The sequence below is a fragment of the Canis lupus genome, chromosome 20, assembly GCF_003254725.2.
Source record: "Canis lupus dingo isolate Sandy chromosome 20, ASM325472v2, whole genome shotgun sequence".
NCBI lineage: Eukaryota > Metazoa > Chordata > Mammalia > Carnivora > Canidae > Canis > Canis lupus.
In genome coordinates, this window is record NC_064262.1 from 3,357,249 (window position 1) to 3,373,392 (window position 16,144).

At 46.5% G+C, this 16,144-nt stretch overlaps 1 protein-coding gene across 4 annotated transcripts in view; it reads right to left on the bottom strand.

Moving 5' to 3' along the window:
• Nucleotides 1-16,144, bottom strand: part of ACAD9 (acyl-CoA dehydrogenase family member 9) — a 49,554-nt gene that overhangs the window by 6,135 nt on the left and 27,275 nt on the right. For all 4 annotated transcript variants that reach the window (XM_025448578.3, XM_049098542.1, XM_025448596.3 and 1 more), the window contains 5 exons: nucleotides 15,725-15,899; nucleotides 13,440-13,513; nucleotides 8,899-8,974; nucleotides 7,379-7,449; nucleotides 7,001-7,120 (listed from right to left, as the gene is read on the bottom strand). In XM_025448578.3, coding sequence (XP_025304363.1) covers nucleotides 7,001-7,120; nucleotides 7,379-7,449; nucleotides 8,899-8,974; nucleotides 13,440-13,513; nucleotides 15,725-15,899 — 516 coding nt within the window. The remainder of the gene's footprint in view (nucleotides 1-7,000; nucleotides 7,121-7,378; nucleotides 7,450-8,898; nucleotides 8,975-13,439; nucleotides 13,514-15,724; nucleotides 15,900-16,144) is intronic.

Here is a 16,144-nt window from a genome sequence, read left to right on the forward strand (position 1 = left end):
GGATGGAACAGGCAGCTTGACATGGAGAACCTGGCTCTAGGATAAGACCAGCCCAGCCAGTCTCACTGGGTGGCCTCGGACAAGTCCTTTTCTCTCTGGACCTAACTGACCAGCTGTGGCTCCCCACCCACCGTGACTCCTCCTATCTCTGAGGCTTCCCTGGGATGCAAGATCCCACTCCACACCTTCTACACTGAGGAAACTCCTGTCCTTTTGAAACCCACTTCAGATTCCCTCTCCAGGAGGCCTGACCCTGTCCACCTAGCCCCGTTCACCTGCAGCTTGCTTCTCCACATGTAAGTGAGCTGCTTGGCCCAACATGTGCCTGCAGGTGACACATAAAAGTGGAAAGCTGGAGGGAGGGGCAAGATGGCGGAAGAGCAGGGTCTCCAAATCACCTGTCTCCACCAAATTACCTAGAAAACCTTCAAATTATCCTGAAAATCTATGAATTTGGCCTAAGAATTAAAGAGAGAACACCTGGAATGCTAGAGTGAGAAGAGTTTGCGCTTCTATCAAGGTAGGAAGACGGGAAAAAAGAAATAAAGAAACAAAGGCCTCCAAGGGGGAGAGGCCCCGCGAGGAGCCGGGCTGAGACCGGGGCGAGTGTCCCCAGGACAGGAGAGCCCCGTCCCGGAGAAGCAGGAGCTACACCGACCTTCCCGGGCGGAAAGGGTATCGCGGGGAGTTGGAGCAGGACCCAGAAGGGCGAGGATGCCCTCGGCTTCCCTGGGACAGTAACAGAGCAACTGCGCACCCAGGAGAGTGCGCCGAGCTCCCTAAGGGCTGCAGCGCGCATGGTGGGACCCGGCGGGACCCGGAGCAGCGCGGAGGGGCTCGGGCGGCGGCTCCGCGGAGGGGGCTGCGCGGCCCCAGGAGCAGCTCGGAGGGGCTCGGGCAGAGGAAGAGGCTCCGTGCGGAGGGGGCTGCGCGGTTCCAGGAGCAGCTGGGGGGGCTCGGGCGGCAGCTCCGCAGAGGGGGCTGTGCGGCCCGGGAGCGCGAATCCAACAGCGCAGGCCCTGGAGCACAGGGCGCCGGGACACAGCCCAGGATCCGGCCTCCCCCGGGACAGGCAGAGGCCCGGAGGGCCCAGGACCGCAAGGACGCTCCTGGCCCGAGCTGAGCAGAGCAGCGGCCCCGCCCCGGAGCCTCCAGGCCCTGCAGACGGAGAGCTCTGGAGTTCTTGCCGGAGCTGAATCCAAGGCTGCAGAGCTGGCCCCGCCACTAGGGCTGTTGCTCCTGGGGCCTCACGGGGTAAACAACCCCCCACTGAGCCCTGCACCAGGCAGGGGCACAGCAGCTCCCCCAACTGCTAACACCTGAAAATCAGCACAACAGGCCCCTCCCCCAGAAGACCAGCTAGACAGACAACTTCCAGGAGAAGCCAAGGGACTTAAAGTACACAGAATCAGAAGATACTCCCCCGTGGTTCTTTTTTTGTTTTGTTTTGTTTTGCTTTTTGATTTCTTTCCTTCCCCCACCCCCCTTTTTTCTCCTTTCTTTCTTTTTCTTTCTCTTTTTCTTCTTTTTTTTTCGTTTTTTTCTTCCTTTTTTTTCTCTTTCTCTTTTCTTTCCTTCTTTCTGTCCTCTCTTTTTCTCCTTTTCCCAATAAAACTTGCTTTTGGCCACTCTGCACTGAGCAAAATGACTAGAAGGAAAACCTCACCTCAAAAGAAAGAATCAGAAACAGTCCTCTCTCCCACAGAGTTACAAAATCTGGATTACAATTCACTGTCAGAAAGCCAATTCAGAAGCACTATTATACAGCTACTGGTGGCTCTAGAAAAAAGCATAAAGGACTCAAGAGACTTCATGACTGCAGAATTTAGATCTCATCAGGCAGAAATTAAAAATCAATTGAATGAGATGCAATCCAAACTAGAAGTCCTAACGACCAGGGTTAACGAGGTGGAAGAACGAGTGAGTGACATAGAAGACAAGTTGATAGCAAAGAGGGAAACTGAGGAAAAAAGAGACAAACAATTAAAAGACCATGAAGATAGATTAAGGGAAATAAACGACAGCCTGAGGAAGAAAAACTTACGTTTAATTGGTGTTCCCGAGGGCGCCAAAAGGGCCAGAGGGCCAGAATATGTATTTGAACAAATTCTAGCTGAAAACTTTCCTAATCTGGGAAGGGAAACAGGCATTCAGATCCAGGAAATAGAGAGATCCCCCCCTAAAATCAATAAAAACCGTTCAACACCTCGACATTTAATAGTGAAGCTTGCAAATTCCAAAGATAAAGAGAAGATCCTTAAAGCAGCAAGAGACAAGAAATCCCTGACTTTTATGGGGAGGAGTAATAGGGTAACAGCAGACCTCTCCACAGAGACCTGGCAGGCCAGAAAGGGCTGGCAGGATATATTCAGGGTCCTAAATGAGAAGAACATGCAACCAAGAATACTTTATCCAGCAAGGCTCTCATTCAAAATGGAAGGAGAGATAAAGAGCTTCCAAGACAGGCAGGAACTGAAAGAATATGTGACCTCCAAACAGCTCTGCAAGAAATTTTAAGGGGAACTCTTAAAATTCCCCTTTAAGAAGAAGTTCAGTGGAACATTCCACAAAAACAAGGACTGAATAGATATCATGATGACACTAAACTCATATCTCTCAATAGTAACTCTGAATGTGAACGGGCTTAATGACCCCATCAAAAGGCGCAGGGTTTCAGACTGGATAAAAAAGCAGGACCCATCTATTTGCTGTCTACAAGAGACTCATTTTAGATAGAAGGACACCTACAGCCTGAAAATAAAAGGTTGGAGAACCATTTACCATTCGAATGGTCCTCAAAAGAAAGCAGGGGTAGCCATCCTTATATCAGATAAACTAAAATTTACCCCGAAGACTGTAGTGAGAGATGAAGAGGGACACTATATCATACTTAAAGGATCTTTTCAACAAGAGGACTTAACAATCCTCAATATATATGCCCCGAATGTGGGAGCTGCCAAATATATAAATCAATTATTAACCAAAGTGAAGAAATACTTAGATAATAATACACTTATAGTTGGTGACTTCAATCTAGCTCTTTCTATACTCGATAGGTCTTCTAAGCACAACATCTCCAAAGAAACGAGAGCTTTAAATGATACACTGGACCAGATGGATTTCACAAATATCTACAGAACTTTACGTCCAAACTCAACTGAATACACATTCTTCTCAAGCGCACATGGAACTTTCTCCAGAATAGACCACATATTGGGTCACAAATTGGGTCTGAACCGATACCAAAAGATTGGCATCGTCCCCTGCATATTCTCAGACCATAATGCCTTGAAATTAGAACTAAATCACAACAAGAAGTTTGGAAGGACCTCAAACACGTGGAGGTTAAGGACCATCCTGCTAAAAGATGAAAGGGTCAACCAGGAAATTAAGGAAGAATTAAAAAGATTCATGGAAACTAATGAGAATGAAGATACAACCGTTCAAAATCTTTGGGATGCAGCAAAAGCAGTCCTAAGGGGGAAATACATCGCAATACAAGCATCCATTCAAAAACTGGAAAGAACTCAAATACAAAAGCTAACCTTACACATAAAGGAGCTAGAGAAAAAACAGCAAATAGATCCTACACCCAAGAGAAGAAGGGAGTTAATAAAGATTCGAGCAGAACTCAATGAAATCGAGACCAGAAGAACTGTGGAACAGATCAACAGAACCAGGAGTTGGTTCTTTGAAAGAATTAATAAGATAGATAAACCATTAGCCAGCCTTATTAAAAAGAAGAGAGAGAAGACTCAAATTAATAAAATCATGAATGAGAAAGGAGAGATCACTACCAACACCAAGGAAATACAAACGATTTTAAAAACATATTATGAACAGCTATACGCCAATAAATTAGGCAATCTAGAAGAAATGGACGCATTCCTGGAAAGCCACAAACTACCAAAACTGGAACAGGAAGAAATAGAAAACCTTAACAGGCCAATAACCAGGGAGGAAATTGAAGCAGTCATCAAAAACCTCCCAAGACACAAGAGTCCAGGGCCAGATGGCTTCCCAGGGGAATTTTATCAAACGTTTAAAGAAGAAACCATACCTATTCTCCTAAAGCTGTTTGGAAAGATAGAAAGAGATGGAGTACTTCCAAATTCGTTCTATGAGGCCAGCATCACCTTAATTCCAAAACCAGACAAAGACCCCACCAAAAAGGAGAATTACAGACCAATATACCTGATGAACATGGATGCAAAAATTCTCAACAAGATACTAGCCAATAGAATCCAACAGTACATTAAAAAAATTATTCACCATGACCAAGTAGGATTTATCCCTGGGACACAAGGCTGGTTCAACACCCGTAAAACAATCAATGTGATTCATCATATCAGCAAGAGAAAAACCAAGAACCATAGGATCCTCTAATTAGATGCAGAGAAAGCATTTGACAAAATACAGCATCCATTTCTGATCAAAACTCTTCAGAGTGTAGGGATAGAGGGAACATTCCTCGACATCTTAAAAGCCATCTATGAAAAGCCCACAGCAAATATCATTCTCAATGGCGAAGCACTGGGAGCCTTTCCCCTAAGATCAGGAACAAGACAGGGATGTCCACTCTCACCACTGCTATTCAACATAGTACTGGAAGTCCTAGCCTCAGCAATCAGACAACAAAAAGACATTAAAGGCATTCAAATTGGCAAAGAAGAAGTCAAACTCTCCCTCTTCACCGATGACATGATACTCTACATAGAAAACCCAAAAGTCTCCACCCCAAGATTGCTAGAACTCATACAGCAATTTGGTAGCGTGGCAGGATACAAAATCAATGCCCAGAAATCAGTGGCATTTCTATACACTAACAATGAGACTGAAGAAAGAGAAATTAAGGAGTCAATCCCATTTACAATTGCACCCAAAAGCATAAGATACCTAGGAATAAACCTAACCAAAGATGTAAAAGATCTATACCCTCAAAACTCTAGAACACTTCTGAAAGAAATTGAGGAAGACACAAAGAGATGGAAAAATATTCCATGCTCATGGATTGGCAGAATTAATATTGTGAAAATGTCAATGTTACCCAGGGCAATATACACATTTAATGCAATCCCTATCAAAATACCATGGACTTTCTTCAGAGAGTTAGAACAAATTATTTTAAGATTTGTGTGGAATCAGAAAAGACCCCGAATAGCCAGGGGAATTTTAAAAAAGAAAACCATATCTGGGGGCATCACAATGTCAGATTTCAGGTTGTACTACAAAGCTGTGGTCATCAAGACAGTGTGGTACTGGCACAAAAACAGACACCTAGATCAGTGGAACAGAATAGAGAACCCAGAAGTGGACCCTGAACTTTATGGTCAACTAATATTCGATAAAGGAGGAAAGACTATCCATTGGAAGAAAGTCTCTTCAATAAATGGTGCTGGGAAAATTGGACATCCACATGCAGAAGAATGAAACTAGACCACTCTCTTTCACCATACACAAAGATAAACTCAAAATGGATGAAAGATCTAAATGTGAGACAAGATTCCATCAAAATCCTAGAGAAGAACACAGGCAACACCCTTTTTGAACTCGGCCACAGTAACTTCTTGCAAGATACATCCACGAAGGCAAAAGAAACAAAAGCAAAAATGAACTACTGGGACTTCATCAAGATAAGCAGCTTTTGCACAGCAAAAGATACAGTCAACAGAACTAAAAGACAACCTACAGAATGGGAGAAGATATTTGCAAATGACATATCAGAGAAAGGGCTAGTTTCCAAGATCTATAAAGAACTTATTAAACTCAACACCAAAGAAACAAACAATCCAATCATGAAATGGGCAAAAGACATGAAGAGAAATCTCACAGAGGAAGACATAGACATGGCCAACATGCATATGAGAAAATGCTCTGCATCACTTGCCATCAGGGAAATACAAATCAAAACCACAATGAGATACCACCTCACACCAGTGAGAATGGGGCAAATTAACAAGGCAGGAAACAACAAATGTTGGAGAGGATGCGGAGAAAAGGGAACCCTCTTACACGGTTGGTGGGAATGTGAACTGGTGCAGCCACTCTGGAAAACTGTGTGGAGGTTCCTCAAAGAGTTAAAAATAGACCTGCCCTACGACCCAGTAATTGCACTGTTGGGGATTTACCCCAAAGATTCAAATGCAATGAAACACCGGGACACCTGCACCCCGATGTTTATAGCAGCAATGGCCAGGATAGCCAAACTGTGGAAGGAGCCTCGGTGTCCAACGAAAGATGAATGGATAAAGAAGATGTGGTTTATGTATACAATGGAATATTACTCAGCCATTAGAAATGACAAATACCCACCATTTGCTTCAACGTGGATGGAACTGGAGGGTATTATGCTGGGTGAAGTCAGTTGGAGAAGGACAAACATTATATGTTCTCATTCATTTGGGGAATATAAATAATAGTGAAAGGGAATATAAGGGAAGGGAGAAGAAATGTGTGGGAAATATCAGAAAGGGAGACAACGTAAAGACTGCTAACTCTGGGAAACGAACTAGGGGTGGTGGAAGGGGAGAAGGGCGGGGGGTGGGAGTGAATGGGTGACGGGCACTGGGGGTTATTCTGTATGTTAGTAAATTGAACACCAATAAAAAATAAATTAAAAAAAAATAAATAAAAGTGGAAAGCTGTACACCTACAACAGAAGTCCTTCCCAAGAAAGCCTGGGTGCTTTCATACTGATGGGAAATTATAATATGTGGCCTGTATTTTCTCCATCTGCTATAGACTGGTGACGACTTGGCTCCTATGGAGCCACTGACCTGTCCTATAAATGTACTCAAGTGGGCACTGCTCTTTGTTGTTTCTCCCATGTCATGTGGGCCTCTCCAGCTGCATCTTGGGGCCATGTCTGTCACATGGTGGGGTCGTCATAAATACTGGATCAATGATAAGTTGACCTATAAGCTAAGGAGAAGAGGAAGGTGGCAGGCGACACAGGGCTGAAAGGCCGCAGCTAAGGTCTCTGAGGCTGTGCAGGGATTACCTTCACCATGGCAGCCTCGATGGAGCAGTCGGGAAACCCTGGTTGGTCCAGCATCCCCGCAGTGAGGTAGGCCATACTTTCCATTACATAAGTCTTCTGAGCCATCAGGGCAAACTTTTCCTGGGGTGTTCAGAAAAAAAACATAACCAAGAAACAATTTGCATGTGCTAAGACCCAGATCCTCTGCCAGCCAGCAGAGAAGGTAAGAGCCCAAAGCTTCCATGCCCGAGAGAACCAAGCCCTCATAACAGGGAGCCACACTAAATATAGCTTTATACTCGTCTTCTGAATCGCTGTGTGGGCGTCACAAGTACAGACCACACACTTTTAATGCCCACCTGTGAAACAAACACATGCAGCACCCAGAACCTTTGGTACCTGAATAAGTCCAAATTCACTGAGGTTCTTATTGAACTGTTTCCTGGTGCAGGCATATGCAGCAGTCATTTCTGAAGAAAAGCAGAGTCATTAAAAAGAACCATTTTCGGCTGTCCTAAAATGATTTCCGAAGGCTATCATCACTAGCCTGTGAACACTCAGGACAGAACTATGAGAAACAGGTCTGCTGAGACCAAACACACTGCAAGACAGCGCTGCCCCTTCCTAGCATTATCTGGTCAGAGGAAAGCCTGCTCATGCTCAACAGTGCCTATGGCAGTAGACAGCAACAGAAGCCCAGAATTTAGAGTCAGGCCTGAACCTGGCACTTTCTCTTACTAGGTAGTAGGCTGGGCCAAGCAACTATCAACCCTGAACAACACTACCAACCTCACAGCACTGCTGCCAAGGTTACCAGAGATGCAGAAGGAAGAAAGGCACCTAACATGGAGCCAGGGCCCTAGAAACATCCGACATGAGGTGCAGGCCCACGCCTGTCACAGCTGTCCATCACCAGAGGAGGGTCATGTGTAGAGCTGTGAACAGGCACCCAGCGCTGGAGGCACCCGAGAGAACGTGGCGGCCTCCCAGTGGCCAGCAGCAAACGCCAGCCCCTCCCCCTGCAGTTAGTCTCATCAAGGGTCTACATCCTTTGGGGACAGGTGATGAGAGCCTCCACAAACCTCTTGCATGGAAGAGTTTCCGTGATGGCGAAGCAAGAGGCCCGGGGGCTTCAGGGTGTTGGGGGGCAGCTCAGCAAAGTGAGACAAGCCCCGAGTCTAGAGTCTCACAGTATTGACTTATAGGCAGATGAGTGGCCTTGGGCTAATTGCTTACCCTCTCTGAGCCTCATCTAAATGGAGGTAAGAACCTAAACAAAGCTTTCCTGTCCCCACCTGGCCCTGAACTCTGAGGAACTTCATCAGCACTATCAGCCCCAGGTAGCCCTCACCCCTCACCGGCAGGGCCCTGTGCCTTTCCCAGCAGTCACTTCCACTTAGCTGAAATGATAATGACATCTGTGCCCAAAAAAACCCCATAGGGCTGTTCTAAATTCACAGACCAAAGACTCTTACTTTCAGGTATGCTAACAGAAAAAAAAGGGAAGATCCTGAGACGGAGTGAGTAGGAGTTCCACTCCTCACCCACAGAGCCTCCTACAAATTGGGGGTCTTGTGAAAGCACCAGTGTCTTGCTCACATCTGGATGTTTAAGTAGCTCTGTCCTTAGTTGTCAGAGCAGCAACCCCTCCTGACTCTGATGGACCGTCTACTTCCTCACTCCCTGGATCCTTTGTGAGTAGGTAAGACATAGAAGTATGAAAAAGGAACAGTAACCACTTGGGGGCAGACTGACCACATTTTTTGGTCTAAACTGAAGTCCGAATCTCAGACTGCAGCTGGGCTTTTTCCAAAGGCCTGGCTCTGCACTAGCCTGCTAGGAGGACACGGCAGGGCCTCCAGGATGGAGGGGGCCGCAGGCCAAGCCTGTGCCACAAATGGCTCCTGTCCCCGACTTACCTATCAATTTCTTGAGCATCCCGGCCACAAGGCTGCCCATGCTGAACCGTCCACTGTTGAGGATGTTCATGGCCACCTGGAGAGAGAGAGGGTGCGGCTCACCGGGACTGCACTCTTAGTGTCCGGGAGGACCACAGGTGACAGATCACAGTGCTGCTTGTCTACTTTTACCAGGTTTCTTGAGGACAAAAGGCAAGTCTCTAGAGAAATCTGTGCCAGCACCTGGGAAAGTTAATCGTCCTGTGAATCCCCACCAGACTGGAGGACAGTATAGTCCCAACACACAAGGAGGTAATAACTCAGTCACAAACATTCTTGGAGTCACCCCGATAAAGGAATGGGACGATGTTATCACAGAACAGGCCACCTCTTAGTCCTCAGAGGAGAGCAGAAACTAAGACCTGGTGGGTACACCCTGCAAACTACCTGGACTTTCCCACCAGCATGAGCCTCCTGAAGGACAGCAGTGACCCGTCAAGCCCCTACCACGCCTGTGGTGCCCAAATCGGAGACTTCAAGGACCAGCTGGGGCTGAGGGCAGAAAGGAGTCTGTGAACATCACTGTTTTTCCTAAAAGCTCAACTTCAAACATATTACTGTTATTCACTCCATGCGTATTTGTGACTTGGTTGAATAAATCATGTAATGGATTCTGAATTTATGATCACTTGCTATTCTGAATGGGAGAATCTCAAAGCAGACACTGTGAGGTAGGAAACAACGGTTCCAATGACAGGGTGGGGGGGTACTGCCTGTACCTGCTCAGTCCTAGGGGCTGGGGAATGTGGAAACAAGGGGGAGAGGGTGAGGTTACGTCCTACCACGGTGTGACACCCAGATCCTGCCCTGCCTCCTCCTGGGGCCATGCCTCTGACCTCAGATTTCCTGTGCCTCAGGCGGTGTGTGGGCACTGGTCTCCGGACCTGCTGGGACTATGAGGAGGAAGTGAATTCTCCTACCTCATTCCCTCTGCCCACACGGGCATGCAAAAGCTGGCTCATGCTTTATGAGCAAAGTCCATTTCATGGCCCCTTCAGAATTTATTCTTACCCTCATTAAAAAAAAAAAAAAAAAAAAAAAAAGATTAGGGACTAGGTCTTATTCCCTAGACATCAAAGATGTAATAGATTTCACCCTTTCTCAGGAAGGGCTCCTGAGCTCAATTATCAATCCTCCTACTCAACCCTGGGGCCTCCCCTCCTGCCTGGATGGCACCTGCACACTTTTAGCTTTCCTGCTGATGTCTCCTGTCATTTGTACAACTACATTCTACACTGCAGCTTGCCAGAAGCCAGACACTATCCATGTTCCCAACAGCCCCTGCCTGACACCAACTGCTTCCCTGCCTCGAAGGTCTATCTGAAAGACCTGACTGCTGGCTCTTCCTTTTTTCTCACTTCAGCCAGGTGATTTTCACCTGGCCTTTGATCATTTTGCAGTCTCCAGAATCACTCATGGTTTAGCATTTAGGCCAAATGACAAGTGATCCTACTAATGACAAAGAAAGGACTCTGGAAATCTATTTTTTTTTAAAGATTTTATTTATTTATTCATGAGACAGAGAGGCAGAGACATAGGTAGAGGGAGAAGCAGACTCCCTGTGGGGGACCCAAAAACAATAGTTTTAATAGGCGAAAGAAAATAGATTTCCAGGGACGCCTGGGTGGCTCAGCAGTTGAGGTCTGCCTTCAGCTCAGGGCGTGATCCCAGGATCCGGGATCGAGTCCCACATCAAGTTCCCTCTACCTATGTCTCTGCCTCTCTCGGTGTCTCATGAATAAATAAAATCTTTAAAACAATTTTTTTTTCATCTAACACAGTGGGAAAATGTTTTAATTCATGTGGAAAAGACTAGGGCAAGGGGCATTCCCACAAAGTAGCCAGCCCAACTCCCCATAAGTGACCTGGCAGTGGGCCAACAACTAAAACTGCCCTCAGACCTGGAAAGCCTACTGCTGGGTGTTGAAACTGTGGAAATAATCACACAAGTGTACACAGATGCAAACAAGGAGATATACCACACAATAAGGTTCTGAGTAGAAAGAGAAAAGTGTTAAATGCCCAATCCTAGGAACAGTAAATGTGCCATCATCACACAAAGAAATACCCCGCAGCATTAAATATCAGCAGTATACATTTACTGGCATGAAGAGTGTTAGGATCGCTTGGTATATGAAAAACAAAAACAAAAACAAAAACTCAGGCTATATTACACAAATGGTATTACCAAATGTTTAGAGATGTATACTCTTTAAAAAGGTCTAGAGAGGGGCACCTGTGTGGCTCAGTTGGCTAAGTGTTTGACTCCTGATCTCAGCTCAGGTCTTGATCTCAGGGTCATAAGTTCAAGCTGCATGCTGGGCTTGGAGCCCAGCATGGAGTCTACTTTAAGTAAATAAAAAGGTCTAGAAAGATAAGCATCTAAATTGAATGATGAATAGCAACTCTGCTGGTGCTAAGCTTCAGGTAATTTCATTTTTTCCACCTATATTCTCTCATCTGCATATAATATCTGGGTTAAGCAAATAACAAACATACCACTATGCACACACTGCTCCCTTTTTGTCCTTTCACCTCTCAAGCCCTTTGGTCAACACTCACCAAGCAGCCTCAAGTCAGTTTTGGCTAAATGCATGATCAGATTCTCATACCAGGAAGGGAGAAAGGTACCTGCTGTGATTCCTGCTTCACAGCCAAGGTGGATGGGGCTCCCCAGAGTGAGGATAACTTGCCCAGGTCACCTGATAAATTAAGGTAAGGCAACAACAAAGAAAAATAATCAGGGGCGCCTGGCTGGCTCAGTCAGTTGGGCATCTGCCTTCAGCTCAGATCATGATGCCAAGGTCCTAGGATCAGGTCCTGTGTTAGGCTCCCTGCTCAGCAGGGATCCAACATCTGCCACTCCCTGTCAGTTACCCTCGCTTGAATTCTCTTTAAAAAAAAAAAAAAAATCTTTAAAAAGATTTTATTTATTTGAAAGAGAGAGAGAGAGAGAGAGAGAGAAAGTGAGTCCACGAGCAGGGGGAGAGGCAGGCAGAGGGAGACGGAGAAGCAGACTCCTAAGCAGGGAGCTCGATGAAACAATGACGACCAATGATGACAAGGGGCTCAATCCCAGGACCCAGAGCTAATGATCTGAGCTGAAGGCAGACACCCAACCAACTGAGCCACCCAGGTGCCTCTAAAAAAAAAAAAATCTTTAAAAAAAAGAAGGAAAAAAAATGACAAATAGCCAGTTTAAAAATGGGCAAAGGAGGGGGTACCCAGCTGGCTCAGTCAGGGGGAGTGTTGCCACTCTTGATCTCAGTCATGAGTTGGAGCCACACGAGAGGTGTAGAGATTACAAAAAAAAAAAAAAAAAAAAAAAAAAAAAAGGCTTTATAAAAAAAATAGGCCAAAGGATTTCAAAATACATTTCTCCAAAGAAGATGTATAAATGGCCAGTAGGCACATGGAAAGATGCTCAACCTGGTCAGTCACTAGGTAAATGTAAGCCAAACCATAATGAGATACCACTTCACACTCCCTGGGATGGCTATAATTTTAAAAATGCACAATAACAAGCACTGGTGAGAGGACGTGGAGGAATTGGACCCTTCCTTCTACTCCGCCATGGGCAATGAAACATGGTGCAGCCACTGTGGGAAACAGTCCGGCAGTTCCTCAAAAAATTAAACATACAGTTACCATATGATCCAGCAATGCTGCTTCTAGCTGTATATACCCAAAAGACCTGAAAACATACAGTTCACACAAGGACTTGTATATGAATATTCACAGTAGCATTACTGATAATAGTCCCCATGTGTCAACAGTCCAAACGTCCATGAGCTCATGAACAGACAAATATGGTGTGTCCCTACAATGGAATATTATTCAGCTACAGAAAGGAATGGCAAGTGCTACAACGTGGATTAACCTTGAAAACATTATGCTAAGAGAAAGAAGCCAGACACAGAAGATTGCATATAGATTCCATTTACATGAAATGTTCAAAATAGGCAAATCCACAGAAACAAAGTAAAGTAGCAATTGCCAAAGACTGGGAAATGAGAAGATTTCTTTCGGGGGATGAAAATGTTCCAGAATTAGGCCACAGTGATAGTTGTACAACATAGTGAATAAACTAAATAATGCTGAGTACATTTAAAAATTGTGTATTTATGTGATGGGAGTTATAGGTCAATTAAACAAAATAATAATCTAACTCCAAGAAAAAAATTAGGGAAGGGCTTCAGGACCCAGGGTTGTGCATTCAGAGAACCTGAGCTGCTTCAGTGCCCACTGGTCTGCTTTCTTTCACTCATCGGGAAGAGGAATCCTTTCCCTGCTCAAGGCAAAGGAAGCCTCACAGATGACACACTCCCTCTTCTGGGAGCCAACTTTTCCATTCTGTTAATTTCCCATCGAAGAACTCTGCACAGTCATCTGGCAAGCACGCACTGGTCAGCTACAGGCAGGGATGGGACAGGAAGTTGGGGCCCACAAGCTGTACCATGAATCCACACGCTGTCCTCACAGGGGCTGCTTTCAAAACGCACCTTAAACCCGCCTCCGACTTCTCCAAGGACATTTTCGATGGGCACCTTGGTGTTTTCAAAATGGACCTCGCAAGCTGAAAAAGATGAAATTGAAAGCCTTATGTAATGAGTACAGACTACTTGCACTTGATCAATAGGCATGAAATGTAATTCATTCATTCATTCAACTCATTCTCCAGCTACTGAAAGACAAAGGTCCTGTCCACATGGAGCTCATATTTTGCTAGGGACATGATGGATGTTCTAAGTACTACAAATAGAAATAGAGTGGGGACAGAGGTCAGAGAGAGAGTAAATAGTATTTTTGTTAAGGGCTTCCATCAGGCTTTTCTAAGAGGACACTCAGCAGAAGTTTGAAGGAGGAGCACAAGCCAGAGGAAGAACCATGAAAGTGGATGGCACAGACTTTCTGAGGTCCCTGGACTCAACAGGAGGATGGATCCCACTTAACTCAGATGTAGTCACACCCTGCACTATGCCTCTGTGGAAGCAAACTGCCTTTCCCTGCCTTGTCCCTCCAGCTGTCACCAGGGACACAGAACCCACCTGACACGAGCCGTGGCCTTCCCAGTGCTGGGTGGTCTGGCTCAGGCCCCCAGACGCTCCTGTGATTTGCTATGAGAACAAGCCCTAGCACGGTACACAAATGCAGCAGATCGGGATCCAACCACAGCCCGGAGCAGGCCACCCAGCACCTGCAGACTGAGGGTGACAAAGGCTCACCCTCTCAGATAAGCGCTGGGGTGGATCCTCAGACAGGGTGACAGTGGCAGACCTTGAAGTAAGGAAGCGCTTAGTGTGCAGAGGCAGGCAGAGAGGGGAAAGGTGCCAGTGGCAAGGACAGAGGCAGGAGGCAATGGGGACTTTTGCACCATGTTTTCTGTAGCAACATGTCTTCACATGCTGTCACATCAAGACTGCAACTCCTGGCAACTTAACACTGGAGTAAAGGGAGACTCAGGACAAAGGTCATGGCTCAAAAGGAGCCAAACAGCAAGCAAGCTAGGTGTGAGCAACCAGGTCTGCTGACTATTCTATTCCAATAGCTTGGTTGTGAAATATAATGAAATCATTTCGGTGGCTGCTGGCTCCTTTTTTATGACACATGGGCTACAGGGCCAGGCCCTTGTCCTAGTGGCTCTCATTCTTTCACAGGCTACTTTGTGTGGGGAGGACCCTCCTCATTGACCTCACCTGGGCCACTCGATCCACTCTTTGTGGGGCTGCTGCATCCCAGGGGCAGCACCTACCCTGACTTCACTATGGACACTGCCCTGGCAGTGGTGCAGGGCTACCACCCTGCTCTCCCCCTCACCTGGGTCACACTGACCATCTTCTCACCAGCACACCAGGCTCTTTATCTTGGGCCTTTGAGAACACTCTTTCCTCTGCTGGAATGTTCTACGTATGAATAAGCAGAACAGTCTGGTGGTACAACCTGCTTCCATGTGCATGAAAGCACTGTACAGGCATCCAAACACTCCTTTCCCAGGTCACATCGCTATGTGCGTTATCACCTCTTTGCAATAGGTGAGGAAAAGGAAGCACAGGAAAGTAAACTAGCTTGTCTGAAGTCACGGAGTTTCTTGGAGCCAAGTCAGTGCTCAGGGTCCTCTGACCCCATCGAACCAGGCCGAGGTAGCAAATATTGCCATACAGAACCCAGGATCTCAAGACGGGATGGCAAACAGAAGCGGGTCTGGAGGCACCAAGGGCAGCAGACAGTCCCCTGCAGCACAGATACTCCACGATCTGAACTAGGAGCCCCAAGAGGCAGAGTCTTGTGAGGACTCTGTGACAGTGCTGGTCAGGACAAGAGCCACTTACAGGACACCAGCCTCAAGGGGACCAAGTGCTGTCCAGGAGCTGCAGGTGGGCCTGGGGGGGGGGGGGGGGGGCGGGGGTATGAGGGAGAGCAAAAGGCAGGAGGTTCTAGGTAGGAAAGATACGGTGTCCTGCAGTGAAGTGTTTACCTCGGATACCCTCTGCCTCCTTGGTGTCCACTATTGCCTCCCCCATGGGACAAAGTGCTCCACAAGGCTGCAATGAGCTCACATGGAGATTAGTATGCCTGCTGCATGGAGGGGGATACAAGCAACATGTGTTGATAGAGTAAATTAGCTTCAATGAGCTCCTCCACACTGCCATGGAGTCACCATGGCATTCTTAATGTGATTTTGCTGACATGCTTATGTGGAACCAAAACTATTTACATCTCATTTTATCTTGAATTTGGATTGGGCTGAGGGGTGCCCCCCCGGGTGCCCCCTCCCCCCGCTACTTACTGTTGGAGCCACGTATGCCTAATTTATCCTCGGGTTTCCCATTAGTGACTCCACCAAAGTCTCTCTCTACTATGAGTGCTGTGATTTTGTCTTTTACGGAGCCGTCAGAATCCACCACCTGTGTCTTTGCAAACACAGTAAAAACATTGGCGATTCCTCCATTGGTGATCCAGATCTGAGCAAAGAAAGAAAAAGGGGTTTGGAGAAAACTGGACTGTCATACACCACCTCTCAGCTCCACCCTTTCCCAAGAGACACCCCAGCTGCTTGTCAAACCTCAGGCCAGAAGCGTAAAGCTCTTGGTGCTGGAAAAGCCAAGCCTGTGTGGACAGAAGATAGGGGCTCACCCAGTCTCCCCAGATCAAGGATTTCCCCAAGAGGCACAATGTGTGTGTGTGTGCACAGACGTGAAACCAATGG